Below are 21,333 nucleotides of genomic sequence, written 5' to 3'. Positions count from 1 at the left end.
TTTCTGAGCGGGACAGCTGGTCCACATTCTGTACACCCCAGAGTTCTGCCCCATAAAGAGCTGCACTGACACCTCTTGCCCTATAGATGTCAAGTACCGGTGCAATGGGTTTGAGGGATGAGGCACGCTGTTCGTTAAGGAGGGCCCCACCACCCTCTTGTGGGTCAGCAGCATCTTTTGATGATGACATTTCCAACTCATGGATTCGCAGAGACGAATACCGAGGTAATCGAACTCCTTGATCCTCTCGAGTGGAACTGAGTCTAGGGTAGGTGGTTTGACGGTCTTCTTCGGGGGGTTTAGGACCAGGTACTTGGTCTTCCCTGTGTTAATAGCTAGTCCCCTTGAGTCACCGAAGGACTTAAAGCTGGTTAGAAGACTCTGCAGGCCTGCTGGGGTTTTAGAGATCAGGAGGGTATCATCTGCAAATAAGAGGGTAGGTATTCTCTTGCCAGCCAGGGATGGTGCGTCTAATATTAGTAGAAACTAACTTTTCAAGTTCCTTACTCACTTCATCCCTCACTAAAATCGGAATGTTCCTACATTTATGTACTTTTGGACAAGCATCATCTTTAATTACAATTTTGTGCTCAAAGCCAATCAGATTCCCTAAAATCTTACTGAAAACTTAAGGAAACTTATGCACAATGTCATTAGTGACAGAAGTACTATCATCCACCACTAAGACTTGTTCACGGCTATTCGGATCAAGAATGATATGCAATTGCTTTTGGTCGAACCACTCCAAGACCGGTGGTCCTTTCTTAGCTATGTACAACTTCCCTCTGCATTCTCTACCCTTGAATTTAAATACAAACCAACGGAAACCAAGGATAGCAATAGGTTCCCCCATATAACCTTCTGGACCAATGTCTGGTGGCAATAACTTTTCACCAACTCGTTGGACAAAAGAAGATTTCCACATTTCTTCATTGATAATCGTATAAGGTGAGCCAGAATCTACATACATTTTGACATCCACCCACCAATATTCATTAAACAAATAGGTTTGTTAATAACATCTTCATCATGAATCTTCAAAACCAACTTATCATGCAAATTCATAACTAAATTATCCTCCAAATCATTTCCAAGGTTTTCATCCTCATCTATGTCATTCACAAACTTAACTTTACTCTTTTTTCTGTTACACGCTTTTGTCAAATGACCCTTTAATCCACAATTAGAGCATTTTGCTTTTAAGCCAGGCCATCCTTTAAAGTCTGCCAAATGCTCCAAACTATTGCATCTATAACATTTAAGCTTGAAATTCGATGAATTTTGTGTATGTTTGGTGTAGAAAGGTTTACTGTTCGCACTAGCAGTATGTTTAGAATTATAATTAAATTTCCTTTTATCCATTGAATTCACCTTTCCAACCACCTCATTATTAAGAGAACCATTATCTTGTTTGATGACATTCGCACACCTACCAGACATTTCTGCTTTACGTGCAATAGCAAAAATATCATCTAACGGAGAATCTCCATTAATCCATAATCTATCTTGTATGGAAGAATTGTAAGAGTGCATAACAATTTGGTCTCTAATAAATTCTTCTTGTAAAACACCAAATGTACAATCCAGGGACAGTCTTTTAAGGTCCGCTAGGTAACGATCAATATTCTCATCTTTTGTCTGCTTCCTCGAGAAAAATTTGTACCTGGTTACACCAATACAAACTTTAGGAGCAAAGTAAGCGTCTAAATGAAGTAATGTTAAAGCATAAACATTTAAATCCCCTGGAAAACAAGGTTTAGTCATGGTTTCATAGACTTTTAAACCAACAGGACCTAAAGCATGTTAAAGAAGTCTTTTCTTTTGAGCATGTGACATTTTACCTTCTTCATCTAAAGCATCAATATAGTTACAGAAATAAGGTTTCCATTCTAACCACTTAAGTGGAGGTTCTGTACCAGAGATCCAAAACGCTTGGGTAGCACTGTTATTATAATCAGGTTGACGCATATCACAAAATGAATTTAACCCTAAATAAGGTAATTAATATAATTGAAAATATTAAACTAATAAGATTAGCACATAACGATGTTTTACTTGAAAAGAAAATAGAATGCAGAACAATAAAAGTAGAATTCTGGATGAATACCTCACTTAAGATGTGATAACTCGGATTACAGTGGAGTCAGAATCAGTTATTCACAAAAAAAAAAATACTTTTAAATAATGTTGTAAATATTTGTAGAAGGGTGTGCGAATCACAGATGATGGTATCGCAGAAACAATTGATGAGGAAACGCAGGAGTGAAGAGGTGTGCGAATCACCGATGATGGTATCGCACGAACTATTGAAGGAAAAACGGACGTGAAGTGGTGTGCGAATCACCGATGAAAGTGCCACTGAAATCCTCTAAAGTAACTTCAAGTTATACCAAAATGGCCACCAACTACGTGCAACGTATGAGGTCACACGCAAGCGCACCCACAATGCATCGCGTCACACGCGTCTTCGAAGGAGACGATTCCTCAGGTTGAAGGCAAAAGAATTCCGAACTCCAACCTCGAGAGGAGATTGTTTTTTAAATCAATGGTGCGTGCTGGGTTTAAACGATGCAGTTTTTAAACGATGCAGAGGCAATAGTTATAATCAAAATAAGATGAAAAATGCGACTGCAAACAAGTCAAACCACACTCCTTTTACTCCTTTAAAATTTGGTTTCAGGACACAGGATATCCGGTAAATACAAATAAACTCAAAGAAGTTGAAGTACTTTTTCCAGCACAGCACATCAGAATTCTTTAACAATCCAAGAAATCCATCCAAATCATAAATAGAGAAGTTGCTTACAAAGTTTCTTCCTTCTGAATTTTCTCAAAGATTCCTCATCAAAAAAAAATGCATGTAAATCCTCTTCCAATAGAAAATATTTGTAATCCAAGTGAAATAATAATAAATTCAAGTTGCTCACGTAGGTTCTGCTCTTCGAATCCCGTCGCCAGTGAAATGAAGAATAAATTCAGGAATTTTGATTAAGTATTCTTTAATACTCGAAGAGCTCAATCATAAATCATCCAGTAAGTTCTGCATCCAAGGAACAACTGTCCTTTACAAATGATGCACAGTATGAAGACATACATAACATTCTACATTCTACAATGACTTAACTAGCACATGCACAAAGGAAGAACTGAAGTACATTAAGAAATGCAAACACAACACTTTCCCACCAAGCGTGGACAGAAAGCTTAGAGTGGTCTTTTCATTCAGATAGAATGGTTTTAACACCAATTGAAACAAGGATATCCTGTAAGGTACGTCCTTCATTTTCCAGCCTAAGATTCGTTTCTTGACAGAGGATACCAAAAACATTAGAGGCTAGGCCAGTTATTCATGAGATCTGTGAGATGGTAATGCCAAGTTCAGAGCAGAATTTCTTGGAAAAGGTACAGTTGAGTAACATATGTTGTAGGTTTCCTGTCTCTTTTTTGCAGCTCCAACACATGCCTGAGTCACAGAGACCTAATTTAAAAAGTTTGGAGGAGGTCCAGTGGGACATATAAGAAGTCCAAAATCTGCATTGTGCTGTGGGTGCAATTTTGTCAATCATGAGGTCAGCCCAAATGGAAGGCATATTGAGTTTCATATAATAAGTATTGTTTGTATTGCAAAAGATGTATTCCCATTTTCTCTGTAATGATTTAGAGGAGGTTGTGGGTGTAAGAATAGAGTATAGTTTGGAAGCTATGTGAGCCCCCCCTTAGCTATGGTCTTCATTGTGATGAGGAGGTCGGTTATTTTCGGGGATTTATGTCTTGAAATGAAGGTTTTAATCTATAGAAAGTGATAAAGTCTATTTCAACAAGGTCAAATTTGGATTTAAGGTGTGCGAAAGGTACTGGTTTGGTGGGAGATCCCAGGGCTCCTACTAACAGGATGCATTTTTAGGCCAATTTCTCAAGAGATAGCGTCTTACCCTCTGATTTCAAGTTATCATTATGCCATAGTGAGGTTAGTATATAGTATTACTCCTACATTTATTGCAAATTTCAAACGTGTATGTAATTTTCAAAGAATTCCAGGAGTATTGCTGGAGAACTACAACAGTTGTGGTTTTTCAGGTATACTATTAAAAGCGGTGCAAGCAGAATTTCCACCAGGTGGACAATCTAACAAATGAATTTTAGAGGCTATCTGCACTATCTTGTTTTTGTTTCTCCAACAGAAAATATGGATTAGACCAATGCACCTATATCCCATTATGTTTGGGGATTCTAACCTTGGAAACACACTTATTCCTGATGTTACTAAAAGTATGCATGAGTTTGTCTGGGTTGGAAACTAATTGCAAATTGTTGGTGAAAAATTGCAAATATACATTTTTGTGGACATTCACAAACTCTTACAGGTGGACTCACCCTGGATCCCTTGGAACCCTTGACTGATATATTAGTTGATATGCCATTTTCTGTCAACATGACATATTTCAGCATTAACAAATGTACTTTGCACATGGAAAATTCTGCCAATGCTTAACACTGCAACTCATATTTGGGAATTAAAAGCAAAACACGTTTGCACCTAAGTTGAAATTGGATGAGCAAAATGCTCGGGGAATCTGTCCTTGTGCGTGTGCTAGAATTATCAGATGACAGTATAATAAATTATGAAGCCAGGTATATGTATTAGCAATAAATACAATGTTCATTTGGAATGTTTACTGAGTAAGAAGTCGAGACTAGAGTCAGCAGAATAAGTGAGGGAAAAGGAAGTAGAAAGAGGGGCCAATGAGTTAAAAGTCAGTAGAGGCATGGATGGGTGTCTGGCATCGGAGAATTGAGGAGGGTGTGCTGACGTCAGTAGTAAACAGTGAGATTTCAGTGCAGTCCCGAGGGAGTGTAACTAGGGCTTATTATGGTGGTGCTGATAGAGGGCATCCAGAAGCCAGAAGAATAAGGAGTGAGTATAGTCAGGAGAGGGGTGTAGGAAATAGTGCAGTCATGCATGACTGGAGCCAGGAATCAGGAGATTGGAACCCAGAGCCTTGAGTGAGGAAAGACGAGCCAGACATTACTGGAGTTACAAGAGTCAAGTCAACATTCTATGGAATGTTCTGGAAGAATAAAGTGGAGTTAGGCTGAACTCAGTGGAATCAGGAGTCACTGAAGCATGGCAGTAGAGCCAGGAGTCCGAGGCCAGGCATGTGCAGTGAGAAGTCGGTAGAGCTAACTCTAGGTCAGTGAACAAAGTGCTCTAGTCAGGTGCAGGGTTTCAGGACTTAGTGGATTTCAGGACTACGAAATAAGTAATCAGTATGGTAGAAATTGATGTAAGAGGAGAGGCAGTCAGAGGCAATGGAATTAGGAGCAGGAGCCCGCACTAGGATCCAAGCGAAATAATCTTTCACATAATCCCTAGAAAAATGGCGACACTCTGCAAACCATGAATCTACCCAGAGTTTAAGAAGATTGGAGTTTACCTAAAGTAGTGTGCCCTGGCATAGTTCAGCGCCAAAGACCTCAGGGGAAGTTTACATTAGAGTTAATGTCATCCATTGGGTGTGAACTCTGAAACAGGAAATGACATCAGAGAAGAACCACAAACTACAGACTGGTGTCAGATCAGTGATATCAGCAATGTACAAAGTAAACCATTTCATTATAATTTTCCATCACAAGATAAAGCAACTGTTTTCCTTTGCACTAATACACCTATAGTGACTATTCAGACTGCACATTTATTCATGCTCTAATGTTATTTTCAGTTAACAAAAGAGAGCCCTTTTAAATTAAAAAAAATATGCAAAATGAGGTAGATTGTGATAGACATTGGCTTTGGCAATCCTCCAGGCTACAAAACGGAAATAGTGACAAATAACACGTTCTATTTCTAAACCAAGGGTATCTCTCCTTTAATGTTTGACACTTTGAGCCCACAGCAAATACTGTTGTTCTCTCCGTCTGTCCCTACAATACCTTTTGTGCTTTTGGCATATCAGTGTGGCGCTGGGCGCGTACAGAGCGTGCAGACTTTGCAGGCTTGTCTGGGGCACAGTACATCTCCAGCCTCCGCAGGTCACAGATCCGGAAGCAGCACTCATCCACGATTCCTCGGTGACTTGAGCGTCTGCTGTTCGAGCCATAGCCTGTCGCTTTACCTGCACAGAACACAGAACACGACCAGTCTTGGTTAACAGGAAGTGCAGCTTGCATCACATTCTCCACAAGCAAAATAACAGTTCATGTGCATAGGTACCAGCTAACACCAGCGAAACTATGGGAAATACGTCCATGAAAGGAGTGAAGGGGCGTTCATAAAATGTAATGTCAATGCCACTTCAGACATGACATTTTCTAACCCTATTGCTATGTCGGTAGGGACTTCAAGCCACAAAAGGCCACCAAATGCACCTTGGATTAAAATGCTGCATTGATCAGGGGCTAATTGCAATTTGTGAGGGACAAATATAACAATATTGTTTCCTAACGTGTGAGATGTGCATTTAGAATAAAACCCCTGGTTGAGATGCATTATTGAAAGATATCTGTATGCTAGTTAGGAATGTGGAACTTTCATGGAACTAATCTTTATGTATACCTAGTGGTGTAACACCAGGGACTGGATTGCATGACATGTTTAGTTTGTGCTAATTTGCACCAATGTGCACCACATAGTATTTTGTTAAGGTGTACTATTTCGCTCCATTTATTTTTATTTTTCACTAGAGTTTTGCAACTGCAAAATTCCATTTGTGTTTTGTGCACATTGACAAAATGTAACCAGAACATAAACATTTATTTTTTTCTGACACAAAACAGCACCGAGTGTCGTAGAAAGAAATAGGACGATTGATTTAGCACACCCATGCAATAGGAAATATGGTAGTGCATTCTTTGTAGAGAGGCAGTATTGTTTAGCACCAGCAAAAACGAACGTTATTACTTAGCTTACATTCACACGATAATAACGTTTTTTTAATTGCTACTTATACCACTTAGTGCTGCAAACAGAATAGGGCAAAGCAGCACCTACTTTCTATCAAAAATAGGGTCTAGGGGGGTCATTTACTAACATTTTGCATGGCCACTCGAGTGCTGTAAGGTGGTGCAAAGTGACTCAAAAGCTTGCGCCATTTTACTTACCATTAGAAAGACACACGAGTGCCTGTGGAAATCTCAGCAATTCTATGTCTGGGTGCTAAATAGCACCTCAGTGCAAATTAGCACCCCTGACAATCCGATGCATGTTGGCCCATGTGGAGGCGCCTTTCACGGACCATTGACAGGGGCATCGTGAACCCACCCCTCCCGCCCTTTTGCAGCTTCAGTGGGGATAGGGTTCTTTATGGGCCTCTTCTGTATCCAACTCGGCAGACAAAGGCTGGTAAATACTGCTATAAAGAAATACATTTGTCAATGGAGCAGTAAGGAGGAGAAAAGAAGAGCACAAGATGGGTAGAGGTAAAGATGGAAAGAATATTGAATGGAAGGGAGGGTGAAAGGATGTATGGATGAGTGGGTGAACGAGTGTGTGGATGGATGGATATGTGAGTAGATGGATAAGTAGTTGAAAGAATGAGTGAACGGATAGGTGGATGGACAGATGAAAGGATGGCAGAGTAAACAGATGGGCAGTAGAATGGATGGACAAATGGATTGATGTGTGGATGGCTGAGTGAATAAATGTATGTTGGATGGATAAGTGGATGCAGAATGAATGGAATGCAGAGTGAATGGATGGATGTATAGCAGTGTGGATGGATGAATGGATGGATGGACGGATTGATGGATGATTGATGCTTGGCTTGACCGCCCTGCTCCCACCAGAAGCGGCCGCTCCTCACCCTGCTCCCCTGCTCTACCTGGTATCGTAGCGCTACTGCCAAACTGCTGCCTGCCACCTCGCCTTACTACCACTATTGATACTGCCAGATCGTGTACAACATTATAACGTAGAGCTAGATTGCCTGACTGTTTAATTAATTGCCAAGCATATTTATTACGTAGCGCGAGACTGCCAAAGTGCGCTGTAAATTTGTTTTCAATTGTGCTGTGCTGCCTGAAGTAATCATTTTTGCCTGATTGTGCCGGTGCCACTGCCATTAGCATCGCGCTTTTAGTGATTGTGCCCCAATCCTGTATCGATTTTGGCTTGCTGCCATTTTGTTTTTGTTGTTGTTGTTGTGCCTCTCTGCCCGGATCTCCACCTCGCTCCCGCCTCCCAGCTGATCCTCCCTCCCACTGATACTATCAGCCCCGCTTTCCCGCTTGTTGCGCTATGACCGCCCTGCTCCCACCAGAAGCGGCCGCTCCTCACGCTGCTCCTCTGCTCTACCTGGTATCGTAGCGCTACCGCCAAACTGCTGCCTGCCACCTCGCCTTACTACCACTATTGATACTGCCAGATCGTGTACAACATTATAACGCAGTGCTAGATTGCCTGACTGTTTAATTAATTGCCAAGCATATTTATTATGTAGCGCGAGACTGCCAAAGTGCGCTGTAAATTTTTTTTCAATTGTGCTGTGCTGCCTGAAGTAATCATTTTTGCCTGATTGTGCCGGTGCCACTGCCATTATCATCGCGCTTTTAGTGATTGTGGCCCAATCTTGTATCGATTTTGGCTTGCTGCCATTTTGTTTTTGTTGTTGTTGTTGTGCCTCCCTGCCCGGATCTCCACCTCGCTCCCGCCTCCCAGCTGAACCTCCCTCGCCCCCGCCCCCTCCACTATCCACATATGACAGATGCTCTTGCGCGCAGAGTTCACGCGCAGCGGTCGCGCCCCATGGGTGCCGAAGGCGAGTCAAAGGTAAGCCCGTCTACGCCCGTCCGCGCCTGGACCGCGCCCAGCACCATACCCCCTGGCCCCCGCAATACCCAATTCACCCGCATAACGTCCAACGCCGCATCCCTCACAGCACTTAACCCCGGCCGACTCCCAAACTGCTACCAAGCCGCCCCAGGACACACCCATGGACCCTACACCTGCCACACCTGCAAGTTCGACTGCATCAAGACCCACACCAATACCACTAATTCCAAGCAGAGCTCCGACAACAACCACCTAAAGTGCATCCTGCTCAACACCCGCACGGTCCACAGACACTCCATTGAACTTTGGAACCTACTCGACACCACATCGCCTTCCTTACAGAAACCTGGATGAACGCCTCATCAGCGCCCGACATCGCCATAGCCATCCCGGACGGCTACAAAATCATTCGAAAGGACCGCATCAACCAAACGGGAGGAGGCATAGCCATCGTTCATAAGAACACCATCCACATCACGACCAGTTCCGACGATCACCTGGCTACCGCCGAACACCTTCACTTCCAGATCCACACCGACCCCAAGACCACACTCAGAGGCACCCTCATTTACAGACCTCCAGGACCCCGCACACAATTCAGCAAAGACATCACTGACTTCATCAGCCCACATGCCCTTCCCTCCGAAAACTACATCCTACTGGGAGACCTCAACTTCCACCTGGAAAAGAATAACGACGCAACACCACCACCCTTCTGGACAACCTGGCCAATCTCGGACTCAAACAACTTGTTGACACCCCCACCCACCTTGCCGGACACACGCTCGACCCACTCTTCACCTTCAGCAAACACATCTCCTTCAATCACACCACAGCTCTCCATTGGAGGGACCACAGCTGCGTTCACTTCAACTACAAAAAGACCACGACCCACAACCCCCCTCAACCTATCCCCGAAGAAATTGGAACAAAATCACCACCGCCCAGCTCTCCTCTTCCCTTCATCTAAACCCTCCTGCCAAATCATCGGACCCAAACCAAGCAGCCACCAACCTCACACAATGGGTCACCCTCAGCGCCGACGAACTAGCACCCTTGAAAAACCATCAAATCAAGCAAGGTAGCAAAAAAGCCCTCTGGTTCAACGATGACCTTAAGAAATCCAAGAAGCTCTGCCGCACCCTCGAGAAAACCTGGAGAAAAAACCCAACCACTGACAACCTTGCCACCTTCAAGAACGCCACCCGCAAACACCACCAACTGATCCGTTCCACCAAGAAATCAGCACTCAAAGATCGTCTTGACAACAACGCCCAAAACAGCAAGGAACTTTTCAACATCGTAAAAGATTTTACCAACCCCACTGCCGGCACCAACGACATCACTCCCTCCCAAGACCTCTGAGACTCTTTATCCTCATTCTTCCACAACAAAATCGTCGACATACACAACAGCTTTGAAAACCAGTCCGAAGACCAGCCACCTCCACCCACCTCCGAACCAAACCAGCACTCTAACAACCTTTGCGCCTGGAACCCAATCACTACTGAAGACACCATCCGCCTGATGAACTCCATCCACTCAGGATCGACAACCGACCCATGCCCCCACCACATTTTCAACAAAGCAGACTCCATCATCGCACCCCATCTCCGCGATATCATCAACTGTTCCTTCAACTCCGCTACCTTCCCGGAAATCTGGAAACATGCCGAACTCAGCACCCTTCTGAAGAAACCCACAGCAGACCCCAGCGAACTTAAGAACTACCGCCCCATCTCGCTCCTCCCATTCCCTGCCAAAGTCATCGGGAAAGCCGTCAACAATCAGCTTGCTGCCTTCCTTGAATGCAACAAATCCCTCGACCCCTCACAGTCCGGCTTCCGAGCCAAACATAGCACCGAAACCGCCCTCATCGCAGCTACTGACGACATCCGAACGCTACTGGACAACGGAGAAACAGCTGCCCTTATCCTACTTGACCTCTCCGCCGCCTTGGACACTGTCTGTCATAACACCCTTATACAACGCCTCAGCAATGTCGGAATACAAGGAAAAGCTTTGGACTGGATCATCTCATTCCTCGCCGGAAGAACCCAGAGAGTCCGCCTCCCCCCATTCAAATCAGAGGCCACCGAAGTCATCTGCGGCGTACCACAAGGATCATCACTCAGTCCCACCCTCTTTAATGTCTACATGAGTCCCCTCGCATCCATCGCACGACAACACAACCTCAACATCATCTCCTACGCAGACGACACCCAGCTGATCCTCTCCCTCACCAAAGACCCAAACACCGCCAAAACCAATTTACACGAAGGAATGAAAGAAGTAGCCGAATGGATGAAGAACAGCCGTTTAAAACTTAACTCGGACAAAACGGAAGTCCTTATCTTAGGATCATCCCCCTCTGCCTGGGATGACTCATGGTGGCCACCGTCCCTGGGTACAGCACCCATACCTACAGATCACGCACGTAACCTGGGCTTCATACTGGACTCCTCCCTCTCGATGACCAGACAAGTCAACGCTGTCTCATCATCATGCTTCAACATCCTACGCATGCTCAAAAAAATCTTCAGTTGGATCCCCACCGAAACTAGAAAGACGGTCACCCACGCACTGGTCACAAGCCGACTGGATTACGGAAATACCCTTTACGCCGGAACCACTGCCAAACTACAGAAAAAACTCCAACACATCCAAAACACCTCAGCCAGACTCATACTGGACATCCCCCGTCAAGCTCACATTTCCGGTCACCTGAAAGACCTCCACTGGCTCCCGGTCAACAAGAGAATAACGTTCCATCTCCTCACCCACGCACACAAGGCCCTCTACGACCTAGGACCCGAATGCCTCAACACACGACTGTCCTTCTACACCCCCACCCGCCAACTACGATCGTCCAATCAAGCCCTCGCCGCAATTCCACGCATCCATAGATCCACCAATGGGGGGAAGATCCTTCTCCTACTTAGCGGCCAAAACCTGGAATTCTCTCCCCACCCACCTCCGCCTTACACAGAACCACCTTTCCTCCAGAAAGCAGCTAAAAACCTGGCTATTCGATAAGTAACGCACCTACCCTCCCTCAAGCGTCTTGAGACCCTATGGGTGAGTAGTGCGCTATACAAATTTCTGAACTTGAACTTGAACTTGGCTGGCAGTGTGAATGGATGGATGGCAGAAAGGATGATGGATGGATTTATAGATGAGGTAGAGTAGATGAATGGATGGGTGGTAGAGTGGATGAATGGGTGGCAGAGTGGATTAATGTATGTTGGATGGATGGCATAATGAATGGACTGCAGAGTGGATGGATGGATGGATAGCAGTGTGGATGGATAGATGAATGAAGAGATGGATGGATGCATTGATGGATGTATTCATGGATGGATTGACGGTTGGTTGGCAGTGTAGATTGATGGATGTCAAAGTGGATGGATGGATGGATGGGCAGCAGAGTGGATGAATGGATGGATGGGTGGATGGATGAGTGGCAGAGTTGATGGATGGATGGCAAAGTGGATGGATGAATGGATAGCAGGATGGATAAATGAAAGGTTAGACAGAAGAGTGGATGGATGGATGATGGATGAATGAATGAGGTGGCAAAGTAGATGAATGGATGGACAGACTGATGGATGGCAGAGTGAATGGATGGATGGATGAAGGAATGATTGAATGAAAACATTAATGGATAATAGATTGTTAAGGATAAATAGTGGGGATTAGTGGGTGGATGGAAGAGTGAAAGAATAAAAGGATAATGTTTGGATAAAACAGACAAAGAAGCTCTTCTAGGGATGGTTGGGGTCACCTGCTTCACATGCATGGTGCCATCAGAGGTTTAGTTCAAAGTGGGGGGTATTTTCTTTTTCTTGCTACTACCTTGACCAGAGGTCATATTTGTGGTCATATATTATAATGCTTTTATCTTTGCATTTATTTGTGTATTTATTTCAGGGTGTGTACGATAGTGAGTCTGTACTTATATTTGAATTGCAGTTAGCTTTAAAGCACACATTTAGGATGACTTAGTAATTCTGATCCGGCTAGACGAACATTTACAAATCATTGTAAAAAACAGCTATACATGTCAGCAAAGACTAGACCTCCACAATGGTGTGCGGATTGCTCAAGACAGTGTAATTTTCAGAACGATTGGTCCACAAATGGCATTTTCCCATTCAAACTCCCCCGGTGTTTTTGCTCTAGGGTGCACCAAATCCACTGACAGAATTACACAGAATTTGCTATGGATTTGAAGCCTGGACCTTTTGGTTGTTTCTGCTGGAATATATAATGTCGTTTTTGAGGAAATAAAGATAGAAAAATGACAGAAAATACGGGTTTATTTTGACAAATGTGTTTATGAAACTGTTTCATGAAACAATAATTTGAATAGAAAAATTAGCAGAACGTGTTTTCTACCTCTAGCTATTTCAAAGGTCACGGACCATCAGTTATGGAATGTGTCCCTCCAGATGGAAGCAGATGCAGATTTTTCTTTCCGTCTTTCATGTAGGATCAGCAAAACATGTTAATCTTATGAGTCAAGAAACCCACAGCTACAGAGATTATTAAGAGCTCTCGAAAAGAGGCCAGGAATCATGCATCCCTCATTCCCTGGTCATAATATGGCATCTAGTGAGAGCTTGAAACAGAAGGCCTTTTTCCTTTTCCCCTCCCTGGCTTGCTCTGGACCAGCTGGGTTTGTATAACACAACCTGGTATGATCTTGAGTGTAGGCAGTGCAATCTTTGAAGCAACAGCCCCCACATAACATCTGACCACTTACTCGCCCTTACCACTACCTTGATAAAGAGCTAAGGAGCAATGTTCAGGCACCTTTTCCACTCTCTCTGTCCAGAAGGTAGGCATCTATCTGTTCCACTACTCCTCCACCCACTCGTTGTGTGGATGGAGGAAGCTCAGGTCACCGGATAGATATCCTGTCCATCTTATCTTATCAGGAGGCTGAAAGCTCCCAGATGGAAATATGAGGCCTAGATAGTTGTTAGCTGTCTTTGTATTCCTGGAAGCACACAGGGTAAAGGAAGACCTGGACAGTCAATAGATCTCTGGGGCATCTAGAAACAGTCTGAAAGGATATACGTGAGAAAGGGAATTATTCATTGAGGTTATTCGAGTCCATCACAAGTAATAATGTAATTATCTTGTTAGGTCCAGTAAAACTTTCCTTAATTTAAACCCGAACTCAACCTCTAATTTAGAAAAGGTGTAAAACATCTAAAAGGACCAAAACAACTAAAAAAGTCAAGAACACAACACAATAAAAAATCCCTCTCCAATTTATAAACATAGAGAATAATTTACTGAAGAAAATGACACCAAAATTACAGAAATCCAATAAGGGAAACTGGAGATATGATTGTTTTACACTTTAAATGAAAGAGCACCAAAAAGCATTAAGTGCCAACTGTGGCCAACTGGTCACTGTAGATCAAGACCTAGGTGCGATTTGGGGTCGACCCTGAGGGAGGGGGTCAACGAACCAACCAGGTTTGACCCAGTTGGAGGTTTTACCTTTGGACGTAGTCTTTTTTCTGAAAGTCCAAGTACTTTAGGCAAACAAAACAGCAGTCTGTATCCAAGAAGGGCTTCACAGCATCAGGTATGCATTGGAGGAGGTCCAGGTGAAACCTTTGTTTAGGTGGGAACATTTCCAAGAAGGAAAATTCCACACTTGTGCCCGTAAAACTCTTCTTGCCGCCAGATACTTTTTGCACCATCGCTCAGTCAAGTTTTCTATATTTGGATTTTTTGTGCAGCTCAGATTTCTCTAGAGGGGCAAAGCTGCAAGCTAGACTCCACAAGGCTGGATACCTTCTCTGCGAGGGCATACTAAAATGGATTTGCTGCTGCAGAAAAGCTCGGAGCAGGAGCAATATGAATCTTAGCCCAGCAGCAGTGCCATTGACTTGGCCCAGTACTCCAGCGGTCTTTGGAGCCAAAAAGTTTCTAAGTCCCAGATTTCTCAGGATGTTAGGAGGAGGGCACTATGACACAGAGAAGGGTCCCAGGACATCTGGAATATCACTTGAGGGGTACAAGTTTCTCTCCAGCAGAAGCCTTGACCAGGGTACAGGGCAGGTCCAGTTGGAACTGGTAAGCTGGGCCTTTCAAGAAAAGGGTTTCTTGCAGCTTGCTGTGTCCTTGTAGCTTACCAGGAGTACAAACAACTAACCCTTGGAGTCCACTTCTTTGTCCGGTTACAAGTGGGAGCAGGTCCTTCAGGACTCCTCTCACATCTCAAACAGCAGGTGCAGTCCTCCTTCTGTTCTTTCACATGTTCAGCGTGTTCTGAAGAGGGTGTCTAGGGTGATAAATGTATGCCTGGCACTAGCCTGTGGGTGAGGACTCCTGCCCCATCCCTAACCAATAGGGGTAGAAGTTCTCAGGGGTGACCATACCCACCTTTGCAGCATTTCCTGTGCGCTCTACTGCAAACAACTCCACAGTGCCCCTCGCTGCCTAAATCCAAGATGGTGACACTATTCTCCTCTTGTGCAGAGCCTTTTTAGTCATCTCAGAGGTGTGGCCATGGAAATTAGCAACCCCTCCTCTGTGCTCACTTCAAACCAGTTTTGGGGGTAGCACCTCTCCCACTTTGATTGTTGCCTTCTTCACTTGGGGGAAAAAGAAAGGTAGTACCCAGGCTACAACTAATTTTTGCCTGTGGCTAGGTAGGCCTGGTTAGAGATAATCTAGTTCCTGGGTGCAGTGCTGATAGTCATCCTGCCTGAAGAACAGAAGCACCTCCCCACACCCAAGACCTTTTGGTCTGCTCTGGGAGCAGTTTTCATGCTTCACCAAGGGGGCCATTCAACTGCCAGATGATTCACTATTCAAAAGAGCTAGCTGTTTCCTAACCCAAATTAGCATTATTCAATACAATAAAGTAACCTAGGGTTTTCCTAAGGAACAGTCAGCTTTGCTGCAGTGAAAGCAGCTTTGGGGGCTTTTTCACTGTAAGGCCTTGTTTAACATTAAACGTTTTCATGTCCTACTCTTAAACACCATGCATCCTGCCTCATGGGCATGAAGGCCTACTTATCATTGACTTAATAATATTTAAAGGAAGATTTAGGTCTGTCAAAAGGGGTTATTTTGACAGGTCAAATTTGTAGTTTAAAAGTGCAATAGCCAGGCTACAATGGTAAGCCTGCAGTCATTTTTGATTGGTACCTGTGGAAACAGAAGTATAACGAGTGCTTCAGTCTACTGCAGTGATTGGAGCATAATGGGTGGTATAGTCCACAATGGGTGCTGTAGGCCAGTCCACGGACATAGCATGTGCATTACAGGGGGGCCTGGCTAAGAGAGTCACAGTGAACAGAGTCAAAAGCCAGCAGTAAAAGCCCACAAAAATAGAGGTGACCGTGCAGAAAGAGGCATTTTCCTACAATATCTAATAAATGTGTGTGGAACCACATAAGCCGTTCTTCTACATAAACTGTGAGGCATTTAGGCAAAAACATTGCCAATGGCCTTATTTGTCAGTCTTGTACGAACAAATCTGACAATCTTGGAAGAAAATTCATATATCCACATCACACCAACACTTTTCTGAATACTTCAATTTACAAACCTTTTTGAAGACCTAATTTCAACTAACATTCAACTTATGTCTGATGCCCTGTGCTACTTTTGTCTGATGCCTTGAGCTACAGGCCCATGATTTCTAGACATTTGGCCCATACCAATAGTGTTCAAAACAGCTGAAAACACAAAGGCACAGTTAATTTTTGGGAAACTAGGTCTCCTCAGGTAGGCACCCTCATGGTGTTCTTGGAGAAGGCAGCAAACACACACAAAGTTATAATTTTGTTTGTCTTCTAAGACCTTCCCAGTAGTTTCACATCAATTTATTAAAACTAATGTTAACACCAGCAAAATCATGCAGAGTGTGTAAATTGACTGTGCAATACACCGCTTGGATGGGAATCTTCTGTGTATGGTAATCAGGTGTGTACCACCGCTATTGACCTTAGTGTCTGAATGCATGTGAAACTAGTATCCTGACTTTTTTTTTAGCTCTGGCATCATGCATCTTTCTTGAGCTCAGAGGCTGCTCACTGTTCATGGTAATGAGGTAATGAGGTGCCCTGGACCTGTTCTGTGACATGCAGGGACACATCACATGTGCCCTTATCGTCGGCATTGGAATACTGTCCATGCCCTGGGTGAAACACATAAAGCGGTGGTGGCAGCATATCATTGAGCAGTTTAAGCTGGGTTTAGCCTGCAAACAGCACCAGGAACTAAGCATGCACAGAATATTCTGACACAAAAACCTAAAACTTTTTGCTCAAGTCAACAACTGTTGGGAAGACCGAAAAACTGAGTGGTGCACCTCACCAGTGGGGTAAATAGAAGAGATCAACACCTGTGACTAATTAGTGCCTATACCCCCATCATCCCTGGGGACGTCAGACATTAAAAATCTCCAACAATGGGGACAGAGTACCAAGAGGGGAGGTGCAGCATCTTACTGAAGATCGTAACAGAGATCACAATCCTGTAATTACAATTCCTATTTAATTAAGTAGCATTTCATTTTGCTGTGCGTTTAAAGCATTTTCTTTTACAAAAATACAAGCGCTGGGTTGGACCTTCCAATATTGTGTCTGTTGGTTGGTGTTGAGTTCTGAGCTCTTGTCCCCCTACTACTTCCCTGAGAAGACTAATCAACCTGAGAACCAAGAGTATAAAGGGTTGTACTTATCCTAGCTGCAGAGGAATGTTAGGACTGACCCCAAAGACAACAAGGGCAAACTATTCCAGCACATAGATGGGGGCCCAGTAGCCCCTGTCTTGCCTGTGGATTGTTGCATTCACCTAAACAGGAAAAATATTTTCTCTTTTGAACAAAAGGTTACCTTTTTGAGTCAGGTAATCTCATGAAAATCTAGGTTTTGACTAGCCACGAAGATTGTTGGTAACCCCTTGACATTTAGAATTCTAATCAAAGGAAGGAGTAAATATGTGATTTGTAGAACTCCTTCTGTCAGGGTGATTCTTTGAGAATAATGCCTTGGTGAAAAAGAAAGTAAGAATACACTCGCAATAATATCCATGTACAAAGGGCCTATTTCAGTGCTTCAATCGATACAGCGCATTTAAAACACAGTTAATCTGCCACCTGAATTAATATCTCAAACCTCATTGAAAAATGCGTGCATTTCCCTTGATACATAGACAAAGTACATGCAATTAGTCATAACATCTACGAATCGATTAGTGTAACTGCACACATGGGATCTCCTACAAAAAAAAGCAGCAACACGAATGCCCATTCACTAGATATACATGATGCTTTAAAATGCCATGTATCCTTCAGACGTTCTTTTCATCCCTAGTACAAAGTGTGTCTTCCCCTGATTGAATAACTCTGAAGACAAGACGGTGGAGTAACATAAAATGATGCCCCCCCCTCCGCAGAAAGCGACAAGGGCCCCTGAGTCTCCTATATCTAGAGAAATTCATTGGCCTGTGGTTCAATAGAGAACTGCTTTGATGATCTGGGAGCCCCCCTGCCTCGCGGGTGCTGCAGGGGCCTGCATTAACCCCCTGCACGAAGATGAAACTTCTGTGGCATGCGAGCCATCATTCTGTCTCTTGGTTGCATTGTGGGTAATAAAGAGGAGTGCTTAGCCGACCAGGAGCTACAATTCAACACTCTGTTCACATACCTGGGAACTGGACCTTCAGACCCAGTTCAGAAGACTATCAATAGTCACATGACTATCGCGAATTAGAAGTTACAACACTTCCTGGATTGGAAGCCACACGAAAAATATCCCCTCCCGATCTCTACCTCTCTCCACCTCCCATTCAGATGTACATGATAATGCTCGCAATCGTCTGGATCACATCTAGTCTGTTGATGAATTGAGAGCCGTAATCGTAAGCAACACTAAATTGCATCAAGTAAAAACAATGTGAAAAAAGTGTGATTTTAACACCCACTTCTGCTCAAGTCAAACAATCCATCCATGAAAATCCACTGTATTCCTGTATAAACTAATGAAGCACCCTGCTGACTAGATTCCCCAAATCCTGAAGAGTCTCCTCTAAAGTCATGAGCAAAGGAGCAGTTCATCTGAGTTATTTTTCATGCAGCAGTGACCATATCACTCCAGCCTTGACATGCATCTACTGGCTCCACAATGAAGCTTGTTGTGTTTTCAGGATAGCATGCCTGCCTCCAATGCTAGAACTGGCTATTTCTGGTTGGCTAAGGCTGACGCCAAAGCTAGGCAGAAACCACCATTCTAGTCAGGGCAAGGAAGTCACACGCCAAGATAACCCCTGCTCACCCCCTTGGTAGCTTGGCACGAGCAGTAAGGCTAAACTCGGAGGCAATGTGTAAAGCATTTGCGCCAGCACACAACAGCAACAACATACTAGGCCCACCATAAAAGGGACTCCACACAAGGTTATATTAAAATAACTTTTGTATTGTTAAAACACATCAGATAGGATCACACAATATACAGGGTGCCAACTGGCACAGGCAATATTCACAAGGGATTATGTACAGGACAGGGCCACATGGGCCACTGTCAGAAACAGAAATAGCACTTTTAGAACTTAGAATAAGTATAGCACAAGATAACAGTTATAAATCACATCCAGTAACTACTGGGAACAGGTACCAGGACCTCACCGTCCTGAGATCCTCGAAGGCGGTTGCTCCCCACGCTGCTCCCAGCCCTAACCTGGTATCGTAGCGCTGCTCGCACTGCTTCTGCTGCACTCGTTTGGGTTAAGCTGCTCTGCCATTGCCTAATTGGAGACTGCGCATTGTTTCTTGATTAATTGGACATTGCTGCCTCTGCCTTCGATTTCATTGCCCCGCAGTGCTGCTAGACTACTCATTGGTTATTTATTAATTGCACATTGCTGCCTGTGCCTGCTTGCCGATTTGTGCCTGATTGTGCCGATTTCACTGGTGTTTTGACCGCCATTACCTTTACCTGTGCCCCAAGCTCGTCCTGGTCGCCTTTTGGCTTGCAGCCATTTTGTTGTTGTTGTTGTGACCCCCAGCCCGGCTTTCCGCCACGCTCCCCGCCTCCCAGCTGATCCTCCCTCGCCCCTCCCCCTCCCACTATCCACATATGACAGATGCCTTTCCGCGCAGCATTCACGTGCAGCGGTCGCCCCCCATGAGCGCCGATGGTGCGCCAAAGGTAAGCCGGTCTACGCCCGTCCGGGCCTGGAACGCGCCCAGCGCCAGACCCCCTGGCCCCCACAAACTCCTCTCCACCGCATAGCGTACGACGCCGCATCCCTCTCCGATCTCAACCCCGGCCGACTCCCAAATTGCTACCAAGCCGCCCCAGGACATACCCATGGACCCTTTGCCTGCCACTCCTGCAAGTTCGACTACATCAGAACCCACACCAAATCCACAAACTCCAAACAAAGCTCCGACACTAACCACCTAAAGTGCATCCTAATCAACACCGCTCAGTCCACAGACACTCCATTGAACTCTGGAATCTACTCAACACTACATCGCCGGACGTCGCCTTCCTCACAGAAACATGGATGAACGCCTCATCAGCACGCAACATCGCCATAGCTATCCCAGAAGCCTACAAGATCATCCGAAAGGATCGCACCAACCAAATAGGAGGAGGCATCGCCATCGTCCACAAGAACACCATCCGCATCACAACCAGTTCTGATGATAACCTCGCTTCCGCCGAACACCTTCACTTCCAGATTCACACCGACCACAAAACCACACTCAGAGGCACCCTCATCTACAGACCACCAGGACCCCGCACACAATTTAGCGAAGACATCGCAGACTTCATCAGCCCACATGCCCTCCCTTCCGAAAACTACATTCTACTGGGAGACCTCAACTTCCACCTGGAAAAGAAAAATGACAACAACACCACCACCCTTCTGGATAACCTGACCAATCTAGGACTCAAACAACTGGGAGACACTCCCACCCACTACGCCAGACACACTCTCAACCCTATCTTCACCTCCAGCAAGCACATCTCCTTCGATCACACCACAGCTCTCCATTGGACGGACCACTGTTGCGTTCACTTTAACTACAAAAAATCCACGACCCACAAGCCTCCACTACCTATTCCTCAAAGAAATTGGAACAAAATCACCACTGAACAACTCTTCACATCGCTTCAACAAAATCCCCCCACCAAATCATCGGACCCAAACCAAGCAGCCACTAACCTCACCCAATGGATCACCCATAGCGCCGACGAACTTGCTCCCTTCAAAAACCATCTAATCAAGCGACATAGCAAAAAGGCCCCCTGGTTCAACGAGGACCTCAAGAAATCTAAGAAGCTCTGTCGTACTCTCGAGAAAACCTGGAGAAAAAACCCAACCACTGATAACCTAGCCACCTTCAAGAAAGCCATCCGCAAACACCACCAATTAATCCGATCCACCAGGAAATCAGCATTCAAGGATAGACTCGACAACCATGCCCAAAACAGCAAGGAACTATTCAACATCGTCAAAGAATTTACTAACCCTACAGCCGGCACTAACGACATCTCTCCCTCCCAAGACCTCTGCGACTC

At 44.6% G+C, this 21,333-nt stretch overlaps 1 protein-coding gene across 2 annotated transcripts in view; it reads right to left on the bottom strand.

The window, feature by feature from the left end:
- The window catches only part of IGF1 (insulin like growth factor 1), a 358,822-nt gene that overhangs the window by 80,520 nt on the left and 256,969 nt on the right, over window positions 1-21,333 (bottom strand). For both annotated transcript variants that reach the window (XM_086919179.1, XM_086919183.1), the window contains exon 3: window positions 5,932-6,113. In XM_086919179.1, coding sequence (XP_086775305.1) covers window positions 5,932-6,113 — 182 coding nt within the window. The remainder of the gene's footprint in view (window positions 1-5,931; window positions 6,114-21,333) is intronic.

This window comes from Lissotriton vulgaris, chromosome 1_1 (assembly GCF_964263255.1).
Source record: "Lissotriton vulgaris chromosome 1_1, aLisVul1.2, whole genome shotgun sequence".
NCBI classification, from domain to species: domain Eukaryota; kingdom Metazoa; phylum Chordata; class Amphibia; order Caudata; family Salamandridae; genus Lissotriton; species Lissotriton vulgaris.
This window is presented reverse-complemented; position numbering and strand designations above follow the sequence as displayed.